General features: G+C 36.6%; 1 protein-coding gene across 5 annotated transcripts in view; it reads left to right on the forward strand.

The window, feature by feature from the left end:
- Positions 1-18215, forward strand: part of CWF19L2 (CWF19 like cell cycle control factor 2) — a 138375-nt gene that overhangs the window by 100441 nt on the left and 19719 nt on the right. For all 5 annotated transcript variants that reach the window (XM_005215777.5, XM_024975723.2, XM_059875072.1 and 2 more), the window contains 3 exons: positions 2872-2988; positions 9152-9307; positions 13771-13851. In XM_005215777.5, the coding sequence (XP_005215834.1) occupies positions 2872-2988; positions 9152-9307; positions 13771-13851 (354 nt within the window). The remainder of the gene's footprint in view (positions 1-2871; positions 2989-9151; positions 9308-13770; positions 13852-18215) is intronic.

Consider the following 18215-nt stretch of genomic DNA (forward strand, 5'->3'; position numbering starts at 1 on the left):
TATTAACACTATTTGAATATATTGTTTCTTGATCTGTGTTTCATTGTGCTATTTTAGCTCTAACCAAATACTGTCTCTTAATTAGTTTCAGACTTTCATCTGTGAATATTTTAATTTAGAAATGTTTGAAATATTGATTTGATGTAATTTCATCTGTTTCCTACAGTATCTGACTTCTTATCCTATCTGTTGTAGACAGTAGATTATTTTATTAATCTGAGTAAGCAATAAGATATTTATCCTTTTAGTTATTACCCAAGTTAATTATATATGACTATGAGTTTCAGAAGAATTACTTTGTGTTAGGTGGTAATAGTTAACAGTATTCTAAAGCAATTCAGTCATACTCACTCTGCTTGAATGTCTAATATTTAAAGTTAATGTCTTAAATACAAATTTCTTAAGGAAGCTATATTAGTACTCATTAGAATCAAACAGTTATTTTAGTTTCTTTTTTTTTTATTTTATTTTATTTTTAAACTTTACATAATTGTATTAGTTTTGCCAAATATCAAAATGAATCCGCCACAGGTATACATGTGTTCCCCATCCTGAACCCTCCTCCCTCCTCCCTCCCCATACCATCCCTCTGGGTCATCCCAGTGCACTAGCCCCCAGCATCCAGTATCGTGCATCGAACCTGGACTGGCAACTCGTTTCTTACATGATATTTTACATGTTTCAATGTCATTCTCCCAAATCTTCCCACCCTCTCCCTCTCCCACAGAGTCCATAAGACTGTTCTCCCAAATCTTCCCACCCTCTCCCTCTCCCACAGAGTCCATAAGACTGTTCTATACATCAGTTTCTGATCATAAATTGTCCCTACCTTTTCCTTTCTTAAAAATAAAAATTACCTATCCCCTTCTTGTACTAACAGTATCCTTTACTTTAAAAAGTGCTTTGATTTTTAATAAGAGACAGCATAAACAGATAGATGATTCCATGTTGCTGGATTGTAAGAATCAATATTGTGAAAATGACTATACTACTAAGTGCAATCTACAGATTCAGTGTGATCCCTATCAAATTACCAGTGACATTTTTCACAGAACTGGAACAAAAAATTTCACAATTGACATGGAAACACTAAAATAGCAAAACCAGTCTTGAGAGAGAGGAATGGAACTGGAGGAATCAACTTTCCTGATTTCACACTACACTACAAAGCTAGTCATCAAGACAGTAAGCTATGGCACAAAAACAGAAATAGAGACCAGTGGAACAAGATAGAGAGCCTAGAGATAAAACCACACACCTATGTGTACCTTTTTTTTGACAAAGCAGGCAAGAATATACAGTGGGGCAAAGATAGCCTCTTTGATAAGTGGTGCTGGGAAAACTGGACAGCCAAACAGCTACGTATAAAAGAATGAAATTAGAACCCTTAACAGCAGCATAGACAAAGATAAAATTAATTAAAGACCTAACCGGAAACTATAAAGCCCTTAGAGGAAAACACAGGCAGAATACTCAATGACATAAAGCAAGATCCCCTATGACCACCTACTAGAGTAATGGAAATAAATATAAACAAGTGGGACCTCATTAAACTTAAAAGCTTTCACACAGCAAAGGAAACTACAAACATGGTGAAAAGACAACCCTCAGAATGGGGAAAAATAATAGCAAATGAAGCAACTGACAAAGGATTAATTTCCAAATCAAGCAGCTCATCAACTCAATATCAGCAAAACAAACAACTCAATAAGTGGGAAAAAGATCTAAACAGACATTTCTCCAAAGAAGACATACAGATGGCTAACAAACACATGAAAAGATGCTCAACATCGCTCATTATTAGAGAAGTGCACTTGTTTGTGGGTTGCTGACCTGGGAATGTATGTCCTAACGATAGTGTACCTTCACGTTTTACTAGTCTCTTTGTGGTTTCTTCTTTATGTATTTATTTGCAAAATATTGTTTCTGCTAGTATTCAGGTTGTTCTTATAGATAGTTGCTCTGTAATTACTTGTAGTTTTGTTGTGGCTGTAGGAGGAAGTGAATTCAGGGTCTTCCTACTCCACCATCTTGGTCACCTCTCCAATGCTTATTCCTGATATTGCTTTTAATTGTGAATATTGTTACGATTTAACTGTAAGTTTAAGTATATATAGCCATATTCATATACACTCCTAGTTCTTCACTCAAATACCAAAGAATTTAAAATTTGCATTATTTTGTAAAGCAATCAGTTAATAAATAAATGTTATTCAGTTAATTCTCTTATATAAAGTTTTTCTAGCTAAAACCTAACCAAAAAGTTATAGAAAATAAGATCAAGCCAGTTTGAAGAATATTTATGGTCCTTATGAATACCTTTTGCTTTCTACATGTATAGTAATTGACCTTTTTGACTTTAAAAAAAAAATACAGTTTGTGTAAAATGGAGAAATAGTGCCAGCTTCTAGGTAATGCATAGAACTTAACCAGTGCTGTAAAGCCATGTAGAAGTTATGTCTCTTTTCTTAGCTAATGATTAATAGGCATCAGTTTAACTTCCATTTCATTACCAGGTCTTGTATGTTTTTTTTTCCTTGCAAAATTTGTGTTGTTTCATGAGCTCTGAAGACATGTAGCTTTCTCAGATGAAGGATAAAATGTCAATCATTCTCCCCTTTGGTAAGTTTCATCTTTGAGGTATCTTACTCAAAATTGAGACTTCTGCAATAAATTTCTGGTTTATTAAAAGGTATCTTCATGGCTTTTAAAATTTTAAATAGTGAATATCTTCAAAGTATTAAAGTATAATATATTATGACCAGGTATATTTTATTAAATGTTAGCCATATTGACCTACAAGGGGCTCATCTTTCAGAACTGAGAATAAATAACAAGAGCATTTCACCTTTGCATCTTTTTTCCCCATAGGTTTATTTATGTTTACCCAATGTGCGATCTCTTACTGAAGGGCACTGCTTGATCGTCCCTTTGCAGCACCATAGGGCAGCTACCTTATTGGATGAAGACATCTGGGAGGAAATTCAGGTCAGCATGATAATGCTCATAATCTTTGTTATGATCCATAGCAATTTTTACACACTATTGTGACAAATTCTAACAAGTTTTATACCTTCATTCAATGATTTTACATTCTAAATTTAAACACATACACATTTCCATAGTTGTGTATACCTGTGGGTCATGGTGTTTTCACCACTCACTACATTTTTACTTTATTGAAAGCTTTAAACAAATATTTTTAATGAGGTAATGATTGTCATATAATGTACTAGTTTCAGGTATACAACTGATAGCTTTTGGCTATTAAATTAACTTTGACCAACTAATTATATTTATTTAAAATAAAAATCAGTGTTTAAGATTTCTAATATTTGCTTTTGTGGAACATGAAATAATCATTTTTGCCAAGGTAAGCTAATAGATTACAGCCAAAAAGAAGGATGTTTTCAGATAATAAAAAGTAATTTTTGGAAGATTGTGATTTATACTTAGTGATTGTTATATTTTCCTACAATGGCATTGACATTTTCTGCTACAGTGATAGTGTCATGATTTTGTTATCAGGCTACATTTCCACACTTTTCCCTTATAGCCTGGCTGATATTTGGATTCAGGGATTTTGTGTGTGTGGTGTGGAGTGAATCTTCAAGAACTTGAAAGGCACAACATGGGTGAAATTGCTGCTAAGTGATTTCAAGACCTTATACTCACCAAAACAGGAAGAGAGAAAAAACACTTGTTTTTCCAGTGGTTGACAAGTGAATAGGGGTTATAAGAACCCTTAATTAGAAACCATGAACATTTTAAGACTTCCTAAGAGACTAATCATGGGTCTCTTTAGAAGATGGGTCATGGTAGAGAGTTCTGACAAAATGTGTTCCACTGGAGAGAATGGCAAACCACTTCAGCATTCTTGCCTTGAGATCCCCATGAACAGTATGAAAAGGCAGAAAGATATGACACTAAAAGATAAACTTCCCAGGTCCAGTAGCCCAATATGCTACTGGAGGAGTGGAGAAATAGCTCCATGAGGAATGAAGAGGCTGAGCCAAAACGGAAACAGCACCCAGTTGTGGATATGTCTTGTGGTGAAAGTAAACTCTGATGCTCTAAAGAACAGTATTGCATAGGAACCTGGAATGTTAGGTCCATGAATCAAGGTAAATCGGAAGTGGTCACACAGGAGATAGCAAGAGTGAACATTGACATTTTAGCAATCAGTGAACTAAAATTGACTGTAATGGGTGCATTTAATTCAGATAACCGTTATATCTACTCCTGTGGGCAGGAATCCCTTAGAAGAAATGGAGTAGCCCTCACAGTGCAAGAGAGTCTGAAATGCAGTACTTGGATGCAGTCTCAAAAATGACAGAATGGTCTCTGTTTGTTACCAAGGCATACCATTCAGTATCACAGTAATTCAAGTCTTTGGCCCAACCAGTAATGCTAAAGAAGCTGAAGTTGAACGGTTCTATGAAGACCTATAAGACCTCCTGGAATTAACACCACAAAAAGATGTCCTTTTCATCATAGGGGACTGGGATGCAAAAATAAGAGGTCAAGACATCTTGAATAACAGACAAGTTTGGCCTTAGAGTAGAAAAGGAAGCAGAGCAAAGGCTAACAGAGTTTTGCCAGGAGAACGCTCTAGTCATAGCATACACATTCTTCCATCAACACAAGAGACCTTTCTACACATGGAGATCACCAGATGGTCAATAGCAAAATCAGATTGATTATATTCTTTGCAGTCAAAGATGGAGAACCTCTATAAAGTCATCAAAAACAAGATCAGGAGCTGACTGTGACTCAGACCATGAACTCCTTATTGCAAAATTCAGACTTAAATTGAAGAAAGTAGGGAAAACCATTAGGCCATTCAGATATGACCTAAATCAAATCTGTTACCTTTATTCAGTGGAAGTGATAAATAGATTCAAGGGATTAGATCTGATAGACAGAGTGTCTTAAAAATTACGGACAGAAGTTTGTAATATTGGACAAGAGATGGTGATCAAGACCATTCCCAAAAAAAAGAAATGCAAAAAGCAAAATGGTTGTCTGAGGAGGCCTTACAAATAGCTGAGAAAAGAAGAGAAGCCAAAGGCAAAGGTGAAAAGGAAAGATAGACCCATCTGAATGCAGAGTTCCAAAGACTAGCACGGCGGGATAAGAAAGACTTCCTAAGTGAACAATGCAAAGAAACAGAGGAAAACAATAGAATGGGAGACACTAGAGATCTCTTCAAGAAAATTCAAGGTACCAAGGGAACATTTCATGCACAGATGGGCACAATAAAGGACAGAAATGGTATGGAACTAACAGAAGTAGAAGGTATAAAGAAGTTGCAAGAGTACACAGAAGAACTATACAAAAAAGATCTTCATGATCCAGATAACCACAATGGTATGATCACTCAACTAGAGCTAGGTGTCTTGGAGTGTGAAGTCAAGTGGGCCTTAGGAAGCATCACTACGAAAGAAGCTGGTGGAGGTGATGGAATTCCAGCTGAGCTATTTCAGATCCTAAAAGATGATGTGTTAAAGTGCTGCACTCAGTATCTCAGCAAATATGGAAAACTCAGCATGGCCACAGGACTGGAAAAGGTGTTTTCATTCAAGCCCCAAAGAAGGGCAATGCAAAAGGATGTTCAAACTACTGCACAATTGCATTCATTTCACATACTAGCAAAGTAATGCTCAAAATTCTCCAAGCCAGGCTTCCAGAGTAATGAATTGAGAACTCCCAGATGTTGAAGCTGGATTTAGAAAAGGCAGAGAAACCAGAGATCAAATTGCCAACATCCATTGGATTACAGGAAAAGCAAGAGAATTTCAGAAAAACATCTACTTTTACTTCATAGACTATGCTAAAGCTTTTGACTATGTGGATCACAACAAACTTTGGAAAATTCTTAAGGAGATGGGAATACCAGGCCACCTTACCTGCCTCCTGTGAAACCTGTATTCAGGTCAATAAGCAACAGTTGGAACCTGACATGGAAAAATGGACTGGCTCAATTTTGGGAAAGGAGTATGTCAGGGCCGTATATTGTCACCCTGCTTATTTAATTTATATGCATAGTACATCATGAGAAATGCCAGGCTGGATGAAGCACAAGATGGAATCAAGACTGCTGGGAGAAATATCAATAACTTCAGATATTCAGATGACACCACCTTTATGGCACAAAGCGAAGGGGAACTAAAGAGCCTCTTGATGAAAGTGAAAGAGGAAAGTGAAAAGGCTGCCTTAAAACTTGACATTCAAAAACTAAGATCATGGCATCTGGTCCCATCACTTCATGACAAATAGATGGGAAAACAATGGAAACAGTGACAGACTTTATTTTCTTGGGCTCCAAAATCACTGCAGATGGTGACTGCAACCATGAAAGTAAAAGATGCTCCTTGGAAGAAAAGCTATGACCAACCTAGACAGCATATTAAAAAGCAGAGACATTACTTTGCCGACAAAGTAATAGTCAAAGTCCATATAGTCAAAGGTATGGTTTTTCCAGTAGTTATGTATGGATGTGAGAGTTCAACCATAAAGAAAGCTAAGCACCAAAGAATTGATGCTTTTGAACTGTGGTGTTGGAGAAGACTCTTGAGAGTCCCTTGAACTGGAAGGAGATCCAATCAGTCCATCCTAAAGGAAATCAGTCCTGAATATTCATTGGAAGGACTAATGCTAAAGCTGAAACTCCAATACTGTGGCCACCTGATGCAAAGAACTGACTCATTGAAAAGACGCTGATGCTGGGAAAGATTGAAGGCAGGAGGAGCAGAGGGTGACAGAGGATGAGGTGATTGGATGGCATCACTGACTCAATGGACATGAGTTTGAGCAAGTTCCAGGAGATGGTAATGGACAGGGAATCCTGTCATGCTGCAGTCCATGGGGTCACAAAGAGTCAGACTCGACTGTGCAACTGAACTGAACTGAACCTGAAATTATACCATTAAACTCATATTTTTTAAGTCTTTTATATCTATATATCTATATATCTATATGAGAAGTACTTAAAAGTGTGTGTGTGTGTGTGTCCTCCTTGAGGCTAATGGTATGATGTTTATACATTTTATAATATTGAACTATTTTTGCATCACTACTAATTTAGTGATTTTAAGGTTTCATTTATAATCCATGACATCTTAAGTCTGTCTTATTTGCTGTTGTCCAGATAGACACTAGAACAGTCATCCAACAGTTAAACCAGAAAAGACTTAATGAAAAAATCCGAAGTAAAGAATTTATTAGATAATCTTTAGAGTATCTAAATTTTTATTGTTGTTGCTGTTGTATTTAATCTACTTTTTCATTTTTTTAAACAATTGGTTTTCAGGTATATAGTTCCATTCTAGTAATTATTTTCCTTCTCTCTAATGTTATAAAATTCTCTCCACAGAACTAAGTGATTATTCAATAAATAACAATTAATTGAAAATATGCATAATAAATAAAAATTCACAAATGTTCTAAGTTAACAAAATAAAGATAATCTTTAAAACTATATTATAAAGCCAAACGTACTTTCCATTTGGCTGTTTTTTGTTTTGTGCATGTATTATTAGACATGTGAAGATAACTATCTGGGATATAGTTGAGTGGGAAAATAGAGTTCTCTGTTGTCATTTTCTGATTTGTCTGAAACAGCTTGAGTTATATCATTGGTGTCTTCTTCACTGTTGTTGCAAACAGCACCTAATTCACAATACGTTGAGACAGCTAAAGTTAATTTCTTATATCATCATCCATTGTGGAAGATTGCCTTCAAGAAGTAAATCAGGCATTCAGATTTCTTCCATGATTAGCTTCTCCTGTGGTGCCGTTCTTCCCTTTCAGACCCTTGGTTTGAAGAAAATAGACGTGAGAAGACAACACTACCTTTTGATAACTCTTGTAACACATGTCATTTCCATATACATTACCCAGAACTAAACACGGCCCCACTTAAGTCCCAGAGATACGGGGAGTTTCGTCTTCTTGTTTGCTCAAGCAGAAAAAAATGATACAATTTAGTGAACACAGCCTTTAGGGGGAAGCATTTTTATATACAGATAACAGATTGGAGGCATGGGAAGTACAAAATTTAAATGATTGATTTTATCATATAGATATTTATACTATATTTTATTATTATTTTATCATAATTTAACTATATTGTATGTACATTGTCTCCATTAATGTGATTTTAGAAAGTATAATACCAAAGTCAGACAATTTTTGAAAGGGGAACCAATTGTCTATAATCATCTATAATGATTTAGCTAACAGTCACCTACCATGAGATCATAGGTATTTGCTAAGACTTCAGCAGCAAATTATCTGAAGTAAAGAGACTATGCTGAACTTACAGTTAGCTGTGGTTAGAAATGACTAGTGAATCCTCTATCTGTTGCTTATTAGGTAGCATTTTAGTTCATGTCAAATTACCATTATTTGCTTTTTTTTCCCTACTTGCTCTTGTTTATATATAAAAGGATTGGAAAATTGAATAGTGATGAGGGATCAGTATTAAATAGTCAGAGGAGACCTCATGGGAATCTAGAACTCCCACCCCCTACCCAGCAGTAATTTGTATCCTTTCCCTGTTTTGGGTGACAAGAGAGGCTTCAGTGGCAAACCTGAACTGCTGTCTCCACGTGGCAGTAACTAGGCAGGGTCTTAACATAACCTGGTTGAATCTCGAGGAAATTATGCTGAATGAAAATTTGCAAGTGAAGGATCAGCACACATATAAAGGGAACCAGCAAATGAAGTTACTTTGAGGTCAGAAAAATAATTGGAAGTGAATTCTGCTTGTCTCACTGAATTTAAGGATGCCTACCTGCTCAGAGTACTTTTTTTTTTGGTTTTTGGATGTTTTTATATGCTTTTACTGTTAGTTCTATGTAATTTACCATGTAATTTTGATTTTATCACTTCCTTTTATTAGTTTACTGAAACTGTTTGTGATATATACATAATACTGAGCAGAGTGAGTTTCAGTTAAAAAAAATGTTGCTTAACTATGTGAAATGTGGTAGATTTAGAAAGTAAAGTAACTATAAGGTAACATTATAGAATTCCAACATTGTTTAATATTTCTTTTTTTTTAAAGAATTTGCTACACTTTTTATTGTTTTCATTTTTTGAATCTCCTATCATTGCTTTATTTACCTAGCCATTTTGCTTTCTTCAGATGTTTAGAAAATCATTGGTGAAAATGTTTGAAGAGAAAGGATTGGACTGTATCTTTTTAGAAACGAATATGAACATGAAGAAACAGTACCATATGGTTTATGAATGTATTCCTCTCCCAAAGGAAGTGGGTGATATGGCTCCCATTTATTTTAAGGTATTTATAATAATCTTTACATACATATTTATTTTTTATTGTATTATGGTTTTGAAAACAGTTATCTTTATTCTGATATTTTTCTCCTATATACTTATCAATTTTTATATCATTAAGAAATGATGTAAAGCACAAAAAATTCTGCTGTTTAAATTTTTGAAGAAATAAATTTGAAATTTTGACCTTTAAAAGCATGCTTATTTGTAAGTGTGAATATAGTATCAAATAGTAATTTGTAATTTCTATGTTAATTTCTCAAATGAAAAATCAGAGTTTTACCTTGAAGTACTTTCAAGTCAAAATTATAGTCATAACTCTAGAAAACTTACCATTGAAGTTCATCAGAGTCAGAGATAGTTATATGCAAACAGTATAAATTACAATTGCTGAGATAAGTTATTGCTGTAAGTTTTAGTATTTAATATTTCATCATGCTGTTTGTAAAAAGAAACTAAAATCTAACCTTGCCGTGCATTTTTGAACATTACAATAAATGATTAGAGTTCTTAAACAATTAGGTTTCATTATAATGTTCAAGCATGCATCCGTGTGTGCTCAGTCGCTAAGCTGTGTCTCACTGTTTTGCGAGCCCATGGACTATAGCCTGCCAGGCTTCTCTATCAATGGGATTTCCCAGAGGCGTGTTGCCATTTCTCTCTCCAGGGGTCTCCTGCTCGGCCAGGTGGTTTCTCTACCATGGAGCCACTAGAAAAGCCCATAATGTTCAGGCAGTTTTAGCTAAATAACCTTTGTTTAATACTGACCTGAGTGCAGTATAATTTATAGACTAATATAAATTTGTAAATGTAGAACGTATATGGAATAGTAACATCTACATTTAAAAAAGATAATGTTTTGTTGAGGTGATATAGGAACTTGCAAAGTTTAGACAGTATAGGATTGTAAAGTTTAATTAATATGGACTACAAATCCCAGTAAAAAAGATTATTTTTAAAAAAGAATTATAAAACCTATTAAGGTTGCTGAGGTGGTGAAAATCTACTTTTCCTGTAGAAATTTTGTAAAACAATCTGATTATTTGCTTTGAAATGTCATGCTATTAAAATACAGACAAGCCAGATAATCTGCAACTCTGTATCAGTCCTGTGTTAAACAAAATCAATTGAGAAAGAGATTATTATGCTTTTCTTCAGTGTCTTTTCTTTTTCTCTTATACTTCCTCAGTAGAGTACTAGATTATGAATGTAAGTATTGAAGTATATAGGGCACAACATAAGCAGCTACTGTTGCTCAATGGTGGGTGACAGAAGTCTCATCTTTTAGAAGAATGATATATCACTTTTCTATACTAACTCTTATATGATCATTAAAGATGTATTTATTTGATCTGGCTTCAATTGTCTATCAAATGTACTACATTATAGTGTCAACACAAGAAACACATGTCTTTTAAATAGGGAATAGCAGTATACTATGCTTATTTGAATGTTAATTTCACATTTAAATTTGCTTCATTATAGTGCTGTTATTATAAAATGAGAGTATTTTATACTTATCACCCTAGTGCTTCTTTCTATTACATATTTTTTTATAATACATATTAGACATATTGATTAGCTTAGATAAGACTTATAATTCCATTTCTATGTCTTTTTTCCCATACAGTTTTGCTCCTTTTTTCTGTAACCAGAAATAGTTCAAGTATTTGGTTACCAGAAAGCACATAAATAATTTCTTATATTTCAAAGAAGAGCAATAAAGCAAATTGAATTTATTTGAGTTGATGTCTGTGAATGGAATGGGATTCCCAGGTGGCTCAGTGGTAAAGAATCTACCTGCCATGAGGGTGGGAGATTTGAAAGAATAGAGTTGAAACATGTATATTAACATATGTGAAATAGATGACCAGTCCAAGTTTGAGGCATAAAATAGGGCACTCAAAGCTGGTGCACAGGGACAACCCAGAGGAATGGAACGGGAAGGGTGGTGGGAGTGGGGTTTGAAGCCGGGGGCTATATGTCCAGCCGTGGCTGATTCATGTCAGTGTATGGCAAAAACCACCATAATATTGTAATTCAGTTCAGTTCAGTCATTCCATCGTGTCCACTTTGTGACCCCATGGACTGCAGCATGCCAGGCCTCCTTGTCCATCACCAACTCCCAGAGTTTACTCAAACTCATGTCCATCGAGTTGGTGATGCCATCCAACCGTCTTATCCTCTGTCAGCCCCTTATCCTTCCGCCTTCTATCTTTCGAGCATCAGGGTCCTTTCAGATGAGTCAGTTCTTCGCATCAGGTGGCCAAAGTATTGGAGTTTCAGCTTCAGCATCAGTCCTTCCAATGAATAGTTAGGACTGATTTCCTTTAGGATGGACTGGTTGGATCTCCTTGCAGTCCCAGGGACTCTCGAAGAGTCTTCTCCAACACCACAGTTCAAAAGCATCAATTCTTTGGTGCTCAGCTTTCCTTATAGTCCACCTCTCACATCCATACATGACTACTGGAAAAACCGTAGCCTTGACTAGATGGACCTTTGTTTGAAAAGTTAGTGTCTCTGCTTTTCAATATGCTGTCTAGACTGGTCATAACTTTCCTTCCAAGGAGTAAGCATCTTTTAATTTCATAGCTGCAGTCACCATATGCAGTGATTTTGGAACCCAAAAAATAAAGTCTGTCACTGTCCATTGTTTCCCTATCTATTTGCCATGAAGTGATGGGATCGAATGCCGTGATCTTAGTTTCCTGAATGTTGAGTTTTAAGCCAACTTTTTCACTCTCCTCTTTCACCTTCATCAAGAGGCTCTTTAGTTCTTCTTTGCTTTCTGTTGTAAGGGTGGTGTCATCTGCATATCTGAGGTTATTGATACTTCTCCCGGCAATCTTGATTTCAGCTTGTGCTTCATCCAGCCCAGCATTTTTCATGATGTACTCTGCATATAAGTTAAATAAGCAGGGTGACAATATACAGCCTTGATGTATTCCTTTTCGTATTTGGAACCAGTCTGTTGTTCCATGTCCAGTTCTAACTGTTGCTTCCTGACCTGCATACATATTTCTCAAGAGGCAGGTCAGGTGGGCTGGTATTCCCATCTTTTTAAGACTTTTCCACAGTTTGTGGTGATCCACACAGTCAAAGGCTTTGGCATAGTCAATGAAGCAGAAATAGATGCTTTTCTGGAACTCTCTTTGCTTTTTTGATGATCCAGCTGATGTTGGCAATTTGATCTCTGGTTCCTCTGCCTTTTCTTAAACATCTGGAAGTTCACAGTTAATGTATTGTTGAAGCCTGGCTTGGAGAATTTTGAGCATTACTTTACTAGCGTTTGAGATGAGTGCAATTGTGCACTCATTGAGCATTCTTTGGCATTGCCCTTCTTTGGGATTGGGATTCTTTTCCAGTCCTGTGGCCACTGTTGAGTTTTCTAAAATTGCTGGCATATTGAGTGTAGCACTTTCACAGCATCATCTTTCAGGATTTGAAATAGCTCAATTGGAATTCCATTGCCTCCACTAGCTTTGTTTGTAGTGATGCTTCCTAAGGCCTATTTGACTTCATATTCCAGGATGTCTGGCTCTAGGTGAGTGATCACACCATCGTGGTTATCTGGGTCATGAAGATCTTTTTTGTACAGTTCTTCTGTGTATTCTTGCCACCTCTTCTTAATATCTTCTGCTTCTGTTAGGTCCATACCATTTCTGTCCTTTATTGAGCTCATCTTTGCGTGAAATCTTCCCTTGGTGTCTCTAATTTTCTTGAAGAGATCTCTAGTCTTTCCCATTGTATTGTTTTCCTCTATTTCTTTGCAGGGATCACTGGGGAAGGCTTTCTTATCTCTCCTTGCTATTCTTTGGAACTCTGCATTCAAATGGGTATATCTTTCCTTTTCTCCTTTGCTTTTTGCTCCTCTTCTTTTCACAGCTATTTGTAAGGCCTCCTCAGACAGCCATTTAGCTTTTTTGCATTTCTTTTTTTTTTTTTTGCATTACTTTACTTGTATTCTTGTAAAGTAATTAGCCTCCAATTAAAAAAAACAAAACAAAACAGCTCTTCTTCCCATGCAGGAGATGCAAGAGCCATGGATTTGATCCCTGGTTTGGGAAGATCCCCTGCAGGAGGAAATAGAAGCCACTCCAGCATTCTTGCTGGGATAATCTCATGGACAGAGGAGCCTGGCAAGCTATAGTCCATGGGGTCACAAAGAGTCAGACACAGCTGAAAGGCTAAGCATGCACACATGCTATGAATGGAGTAGGAAATTTGTGAATTTTTATGTACAGGAATATAGAATGAGTAATATAGAATAAATTTGGGTGAAGATCAGACTTGTATGAAATCAAGAAATTCCAATTTTAAGTAACAGAAATTAAAGGGTTAATTCATTCATAATAATGACCTAACATGTATATTATACCCTATAGCTGATTCACCGTATTACTTTATTTTTAAACTGTTGCTTTGTATTTACTTGTATATTTTCATTAACAAATGGCTATTTCTTAGAAAGCCATAATGGAATCTGATGAAGAATGGTCTATAAACAAGAAATTGATTGATCTCTCTTCAAAAGACATCAGAAAGTCTGTAAGTATTACTTTTTCTTAATAAAAGAAATAATCCTACTGTTAGAATCTTTGTAATTTCCATATCTTATTTGAGAAAGAGACCATTTGGCTCAGTGACCAAAGGTGAAGTACATATAATTCTATAAATGAAGAAGAAATTATTTTCATCTTACCTGGTCTAGCAAATCCTTATTTGTCTAGTGGCTTATATTAATATTTATTCCTGATTTTCCGGCCCTCTGCAGTAGTACTTATAATTGGTTATGACAGCCATAAGACTGCCGTGAAAATTCTTCTTATGAGATTCTCAGCCGTGAAAGTTCTTCTTATGAGATTGTCAGCCTCTGTGGGACAAGTGAGGAAAGATGCTTTCTTGTTACTGAATTTGTAATGAGAAAAACATTGGTCTTTCCTGAAGATCCTGTTTTGAATTTAAAACCAAGAGGCAGAACCGACTTGGAGACAGAGTTTGGGGTAAAGGCATAGTACATTAGCATAGCTTAAGATGGACATTTCCATAAGAAAAAGGCATTGGTTATCTCTAGGCTCAAGAATAGCTAACTTCAGGTGAAACCAGGTGTCTTTATGGCAACACAGTATTTTAAGAGAAACCTCCCTTTAAATTTGTATAGGGAAGGAAAAAATATTGCTAGTTTGTTTCCTCCTGCCGCTTAAGAGAGAGAAAAATGTCTGACACTTGCAGGCTATTTCCTCCATTTGGAGAACCCTGGCCTTCCTGCCTGTTACCCTCTCATTCCCCCCTTTTCTTTTAGGAGAATTATGTTGCCTAGGGAAAAGGGGCGTCGTTCTCATTCCATAACTACTTCTGAGCTGACAAGGGGCGTGGTCCCTAAATTGGTGAGGCAACATATTCTCCTAATCCTCATATTGAGGATATCTGATCCAGGGGCCCCAAATAGTAGCTGGAGGAAGCTACAGCAGTAGCAGGAGTTTGAGCAACCATTTGTAACTTAAAAGCTTTCATACAGCTAGAAACAAATCCAGTTATACAATTACAGATGCAGGGAGCAAACAGCAAGAACAAAACAACCAGAATCAAAATTAAAAGTCACATTATGTCCATAGTTAGAGTACAAAGTGTTGCTCCAGTCCATTTTAGGGTTGGTAGATGTCATCAGATGAAGAAGAGGCATCGCATGTGATTGTTGTCGAAGGTATTCACAGACTTGGAGAAAGTCTTTTCCTTGAAGTGGGGATGTCCACCAGGGGAAGGCTTCCACTGACGAAGAGGGGAGCGCTCCGCAGACCCAGCAGTTAGACCGATTGTGGAATGCAGCATAGGAGTAAGCCCAGGACAGGAAGACATTGTCTTGAGGATCCAACGGCAGACTCAGGATATTTGGAGTCAGCAGAAGTAAGCTCACATAGGTTATCAGGCCCATCTAAAAGGTACAAAGTCAGAGCATAGAAAGTAAAGACATAAAATGAAGTCACTTAATTTTGGTCAGGGTGCCACCTCTTAACTCGAGTATGATGTACCCACGAATCAGTTCCTGGCACTTTGACAGCTGTGGGAGAGGAAAGAATAACCTGGTAAGGACCTTCTCAGAGAGGCTTGAGGGATGGCCCCCCAGATCCCAGTGTTTTTATGAGGACCTCGGTTCCTGGCTCAAATAGAGGCCTGCTTGACTCGGAGGCTGGGTCAGGAGTCATCTCCCGGAGTTCTGTTAATGTCTGTTGAAAAGCTGAGAGCTGAGTTACATAATTAGTTAATTCCAAGGCTTCAGGGTCTATAACAATGTCTGTGCGTAAGAAAGGCCTTCCATAAATACATTCAAAGGGGGACAGTCCCTCCTTTTTGGGGGTAGTTCGAGCCCTCATTAAAGCTATGGGTAGGACTTTAGTCCATTTGTCCTGCGTCTCTTGAGTTAATTTGTGCAGATGTATAACATCCAGCTGAAGACTAGCAGGCGGGTACTCTTTCTACCCCCTTCTGATGCCTATGTCAGAAGCTTTCTCTATCTCCTTTATACTTCAATAAAACTTTATTACACACACACACAAAAAACCTCTCTTTCTCGTTCCTTTTTTTGACAGGGAGGGCTTATACATAGGTTCACTGTTATGTTCCTTTAAAATAGTAGTTGAGTTAGATTATGAATACATTTTTCTTTTATAGTCTTTACTAATCATGCTTCATAGTTTAATCTTGATTTTCAGGTCAAGTTTTAAATTGAAGGAGCACTTAAGTTGAGTACTTCTGTAGTGACCTCCTTCTTTTCTAGAAGTATACATTAAATGGAATAGATATATAATAGAACTATAGATTTCTTTTTCTTTTCCTATGAAAAGAGTATTATATGAATGTATATTTGAGTGCCTGCTATTTACCAGGCAGTGTTCTAGGTACATTTATACATAATGAAGCAGAGCAAAGACTTTTTGTAGCTTATATTCTGGTGCAAGAGTTGGGAACTGCATTCTTTGTACTAAATCCAGCCTGCTGCCTTGTTTGTGTGAATGAAGTTTTATAGTAACATAGATATATCCTTGTATAAGTACTGTTTGGGGCTGCTTTCATGCTACAAGGGCAGAATTGAGAGTTACAATAAAAATTTTATGATCTGCAATGCCCACATTATTTTATTTAAATTAAAACTTTTATTATAGGTTTTAAAAAGTTTTTTATAAATTTTTAAAATTTTGCTGACCCTTATTATAGAAGATATCACTAGAATATTTCTCTCGCATTTCTTTTGGAAATCCAGACTCCTGATACATGTGACTAATAGAATCTCCCTTTTTATATCCTGTATTACCTTTATTATATTACATTTATTATATCCCAGACAAAAGATTGAAATCTGCATTATTGGAGACAGTTTTAATTCAAAAGTAAAACCATTTATAAGTCTTTTCTCTTTTTAAAAATTAAAAAGAAATTTAATACAATTTTAAAAGTTTACTTTCCATTTACAGTTATTACAAAATATTGGCTGTTTTCTCCATGTTATACAATACATCCTTGAGCCTATCTTACACATGATAGTTTGTACCTTCAACTCCCCCACCCCATATCACCCCTGCTCATTGGTACTGGTAACCACCAGTTTGTTCTCTATATCTATATGTCTGCTTCTTTTCCCCTTTATTCATTAGTTTGTTGTATTTTTTTCGATTCCACGTATAAGTGATATCATATAGTATTTGTCCTTCTCTGCCTTATTTCAATTCCCATAATGCCTAATGCCATCCAAGTCCATCCATGTTGCTGCAGATAGCAAAATTCTGTTCTTTTTAACATCTTTATCCATTCATCTGTTGATGGACACTTAAGATGCTTTCATATCTTGGCTATTGTAAATAATGTTTCTATGAACATTTTCCAACCAGTCAATCCTAAGGGAAATCAGTCCTGAATATTCATTGGAAGGACTGATGCTGAAACAGAAACTCCAATACTTTGGCCATCTGATGTGAAGAATTGACCATTGGAAAAGACCCTGAAGCTAGGGAAGATTGAAGGCAGGAGGAGAAGGGGATGACAGAGGATGAGATGGTTGGATGGCATCACCAACTTGATGGACATGAGTTTGAGCAAGCTCCCAGAGTTGGTGATGGACAGGGAAGCCTGGCATGCTGTAATCCATGTGGTTGCAAAGAGTCAGACACGACTGAGTGATTGAACTGAACTGATGAACATTTGGCTTTTTATACAATTCATGGGGTTCTTATAGCAAGAATACTGGGGTGGTTTGCCACGCCTTCCTCCAGTGGACCACATTATGTCAGAACTCTCCAGTGGAAACTGTCCGTCTTGAGTGGCCCTGCATGGCATGGTTTATAGCTTCATAGAGTTACGCAAGCCCCTTCAACATGACAAGGCAGTGACCATGAAGGAGACTAGAGATCTCTTCAAGAAAATTGGAAATTTCAAAGGAACATTTCATGTAAATATGGGCACAGTAAAGGACAGAAACGGTGGAGACCTAACAGAAGCAGAAGAGATCAAGAAGAGATGTCAAGAACAAACAGAAGAACTGTACACAAAAGATCTTAATGACCCGGATAACCACAATGGTGTGATCACTCATCTAGAGCCAGACATCCTGGAGTGTGAAGTCAAAAGGGCATTAGGAAGCACTGCTGCCAATAAAGCTAGTGGAGGTGATGGAATTCCAGCAGAGCTGTTTAAAATCCTAAAAGATGATGCTGTTAAAGTGCTGCACTCAATATGTCAGCAAATTTGGAAAACCTAGGCAATGGCACCCCACTCTAGTACTCTTGCCTGGAAAATCCCATGGATGGAGGAGCCTGTTAGGCTGCAGTACATGGGGTCGCTAAGAGTTGGACACGACTGAGCGACTTCCCTTTCACTTTTCACTTTTCACGCATTGGAGAAGGAAATGGCAACCCAATCCA

This window comes from Bos taurus, chromosome 15 (genome assembly GCF_002263795.3).
Source record: "Bos taurus isolate L1 Dominette 01449 registration number 42190680 breed Hereford chromosome 15, ARS-UCD2.0, whole genome shotgun sequence".
In the NCBI taxonomy this organism is placed as follows: domain Eukaryota; kingdom Metazoa; phylum Chordata; class Mammalia; order Artiodactyla; family Bovidae; genus Bos; species Bos taurus.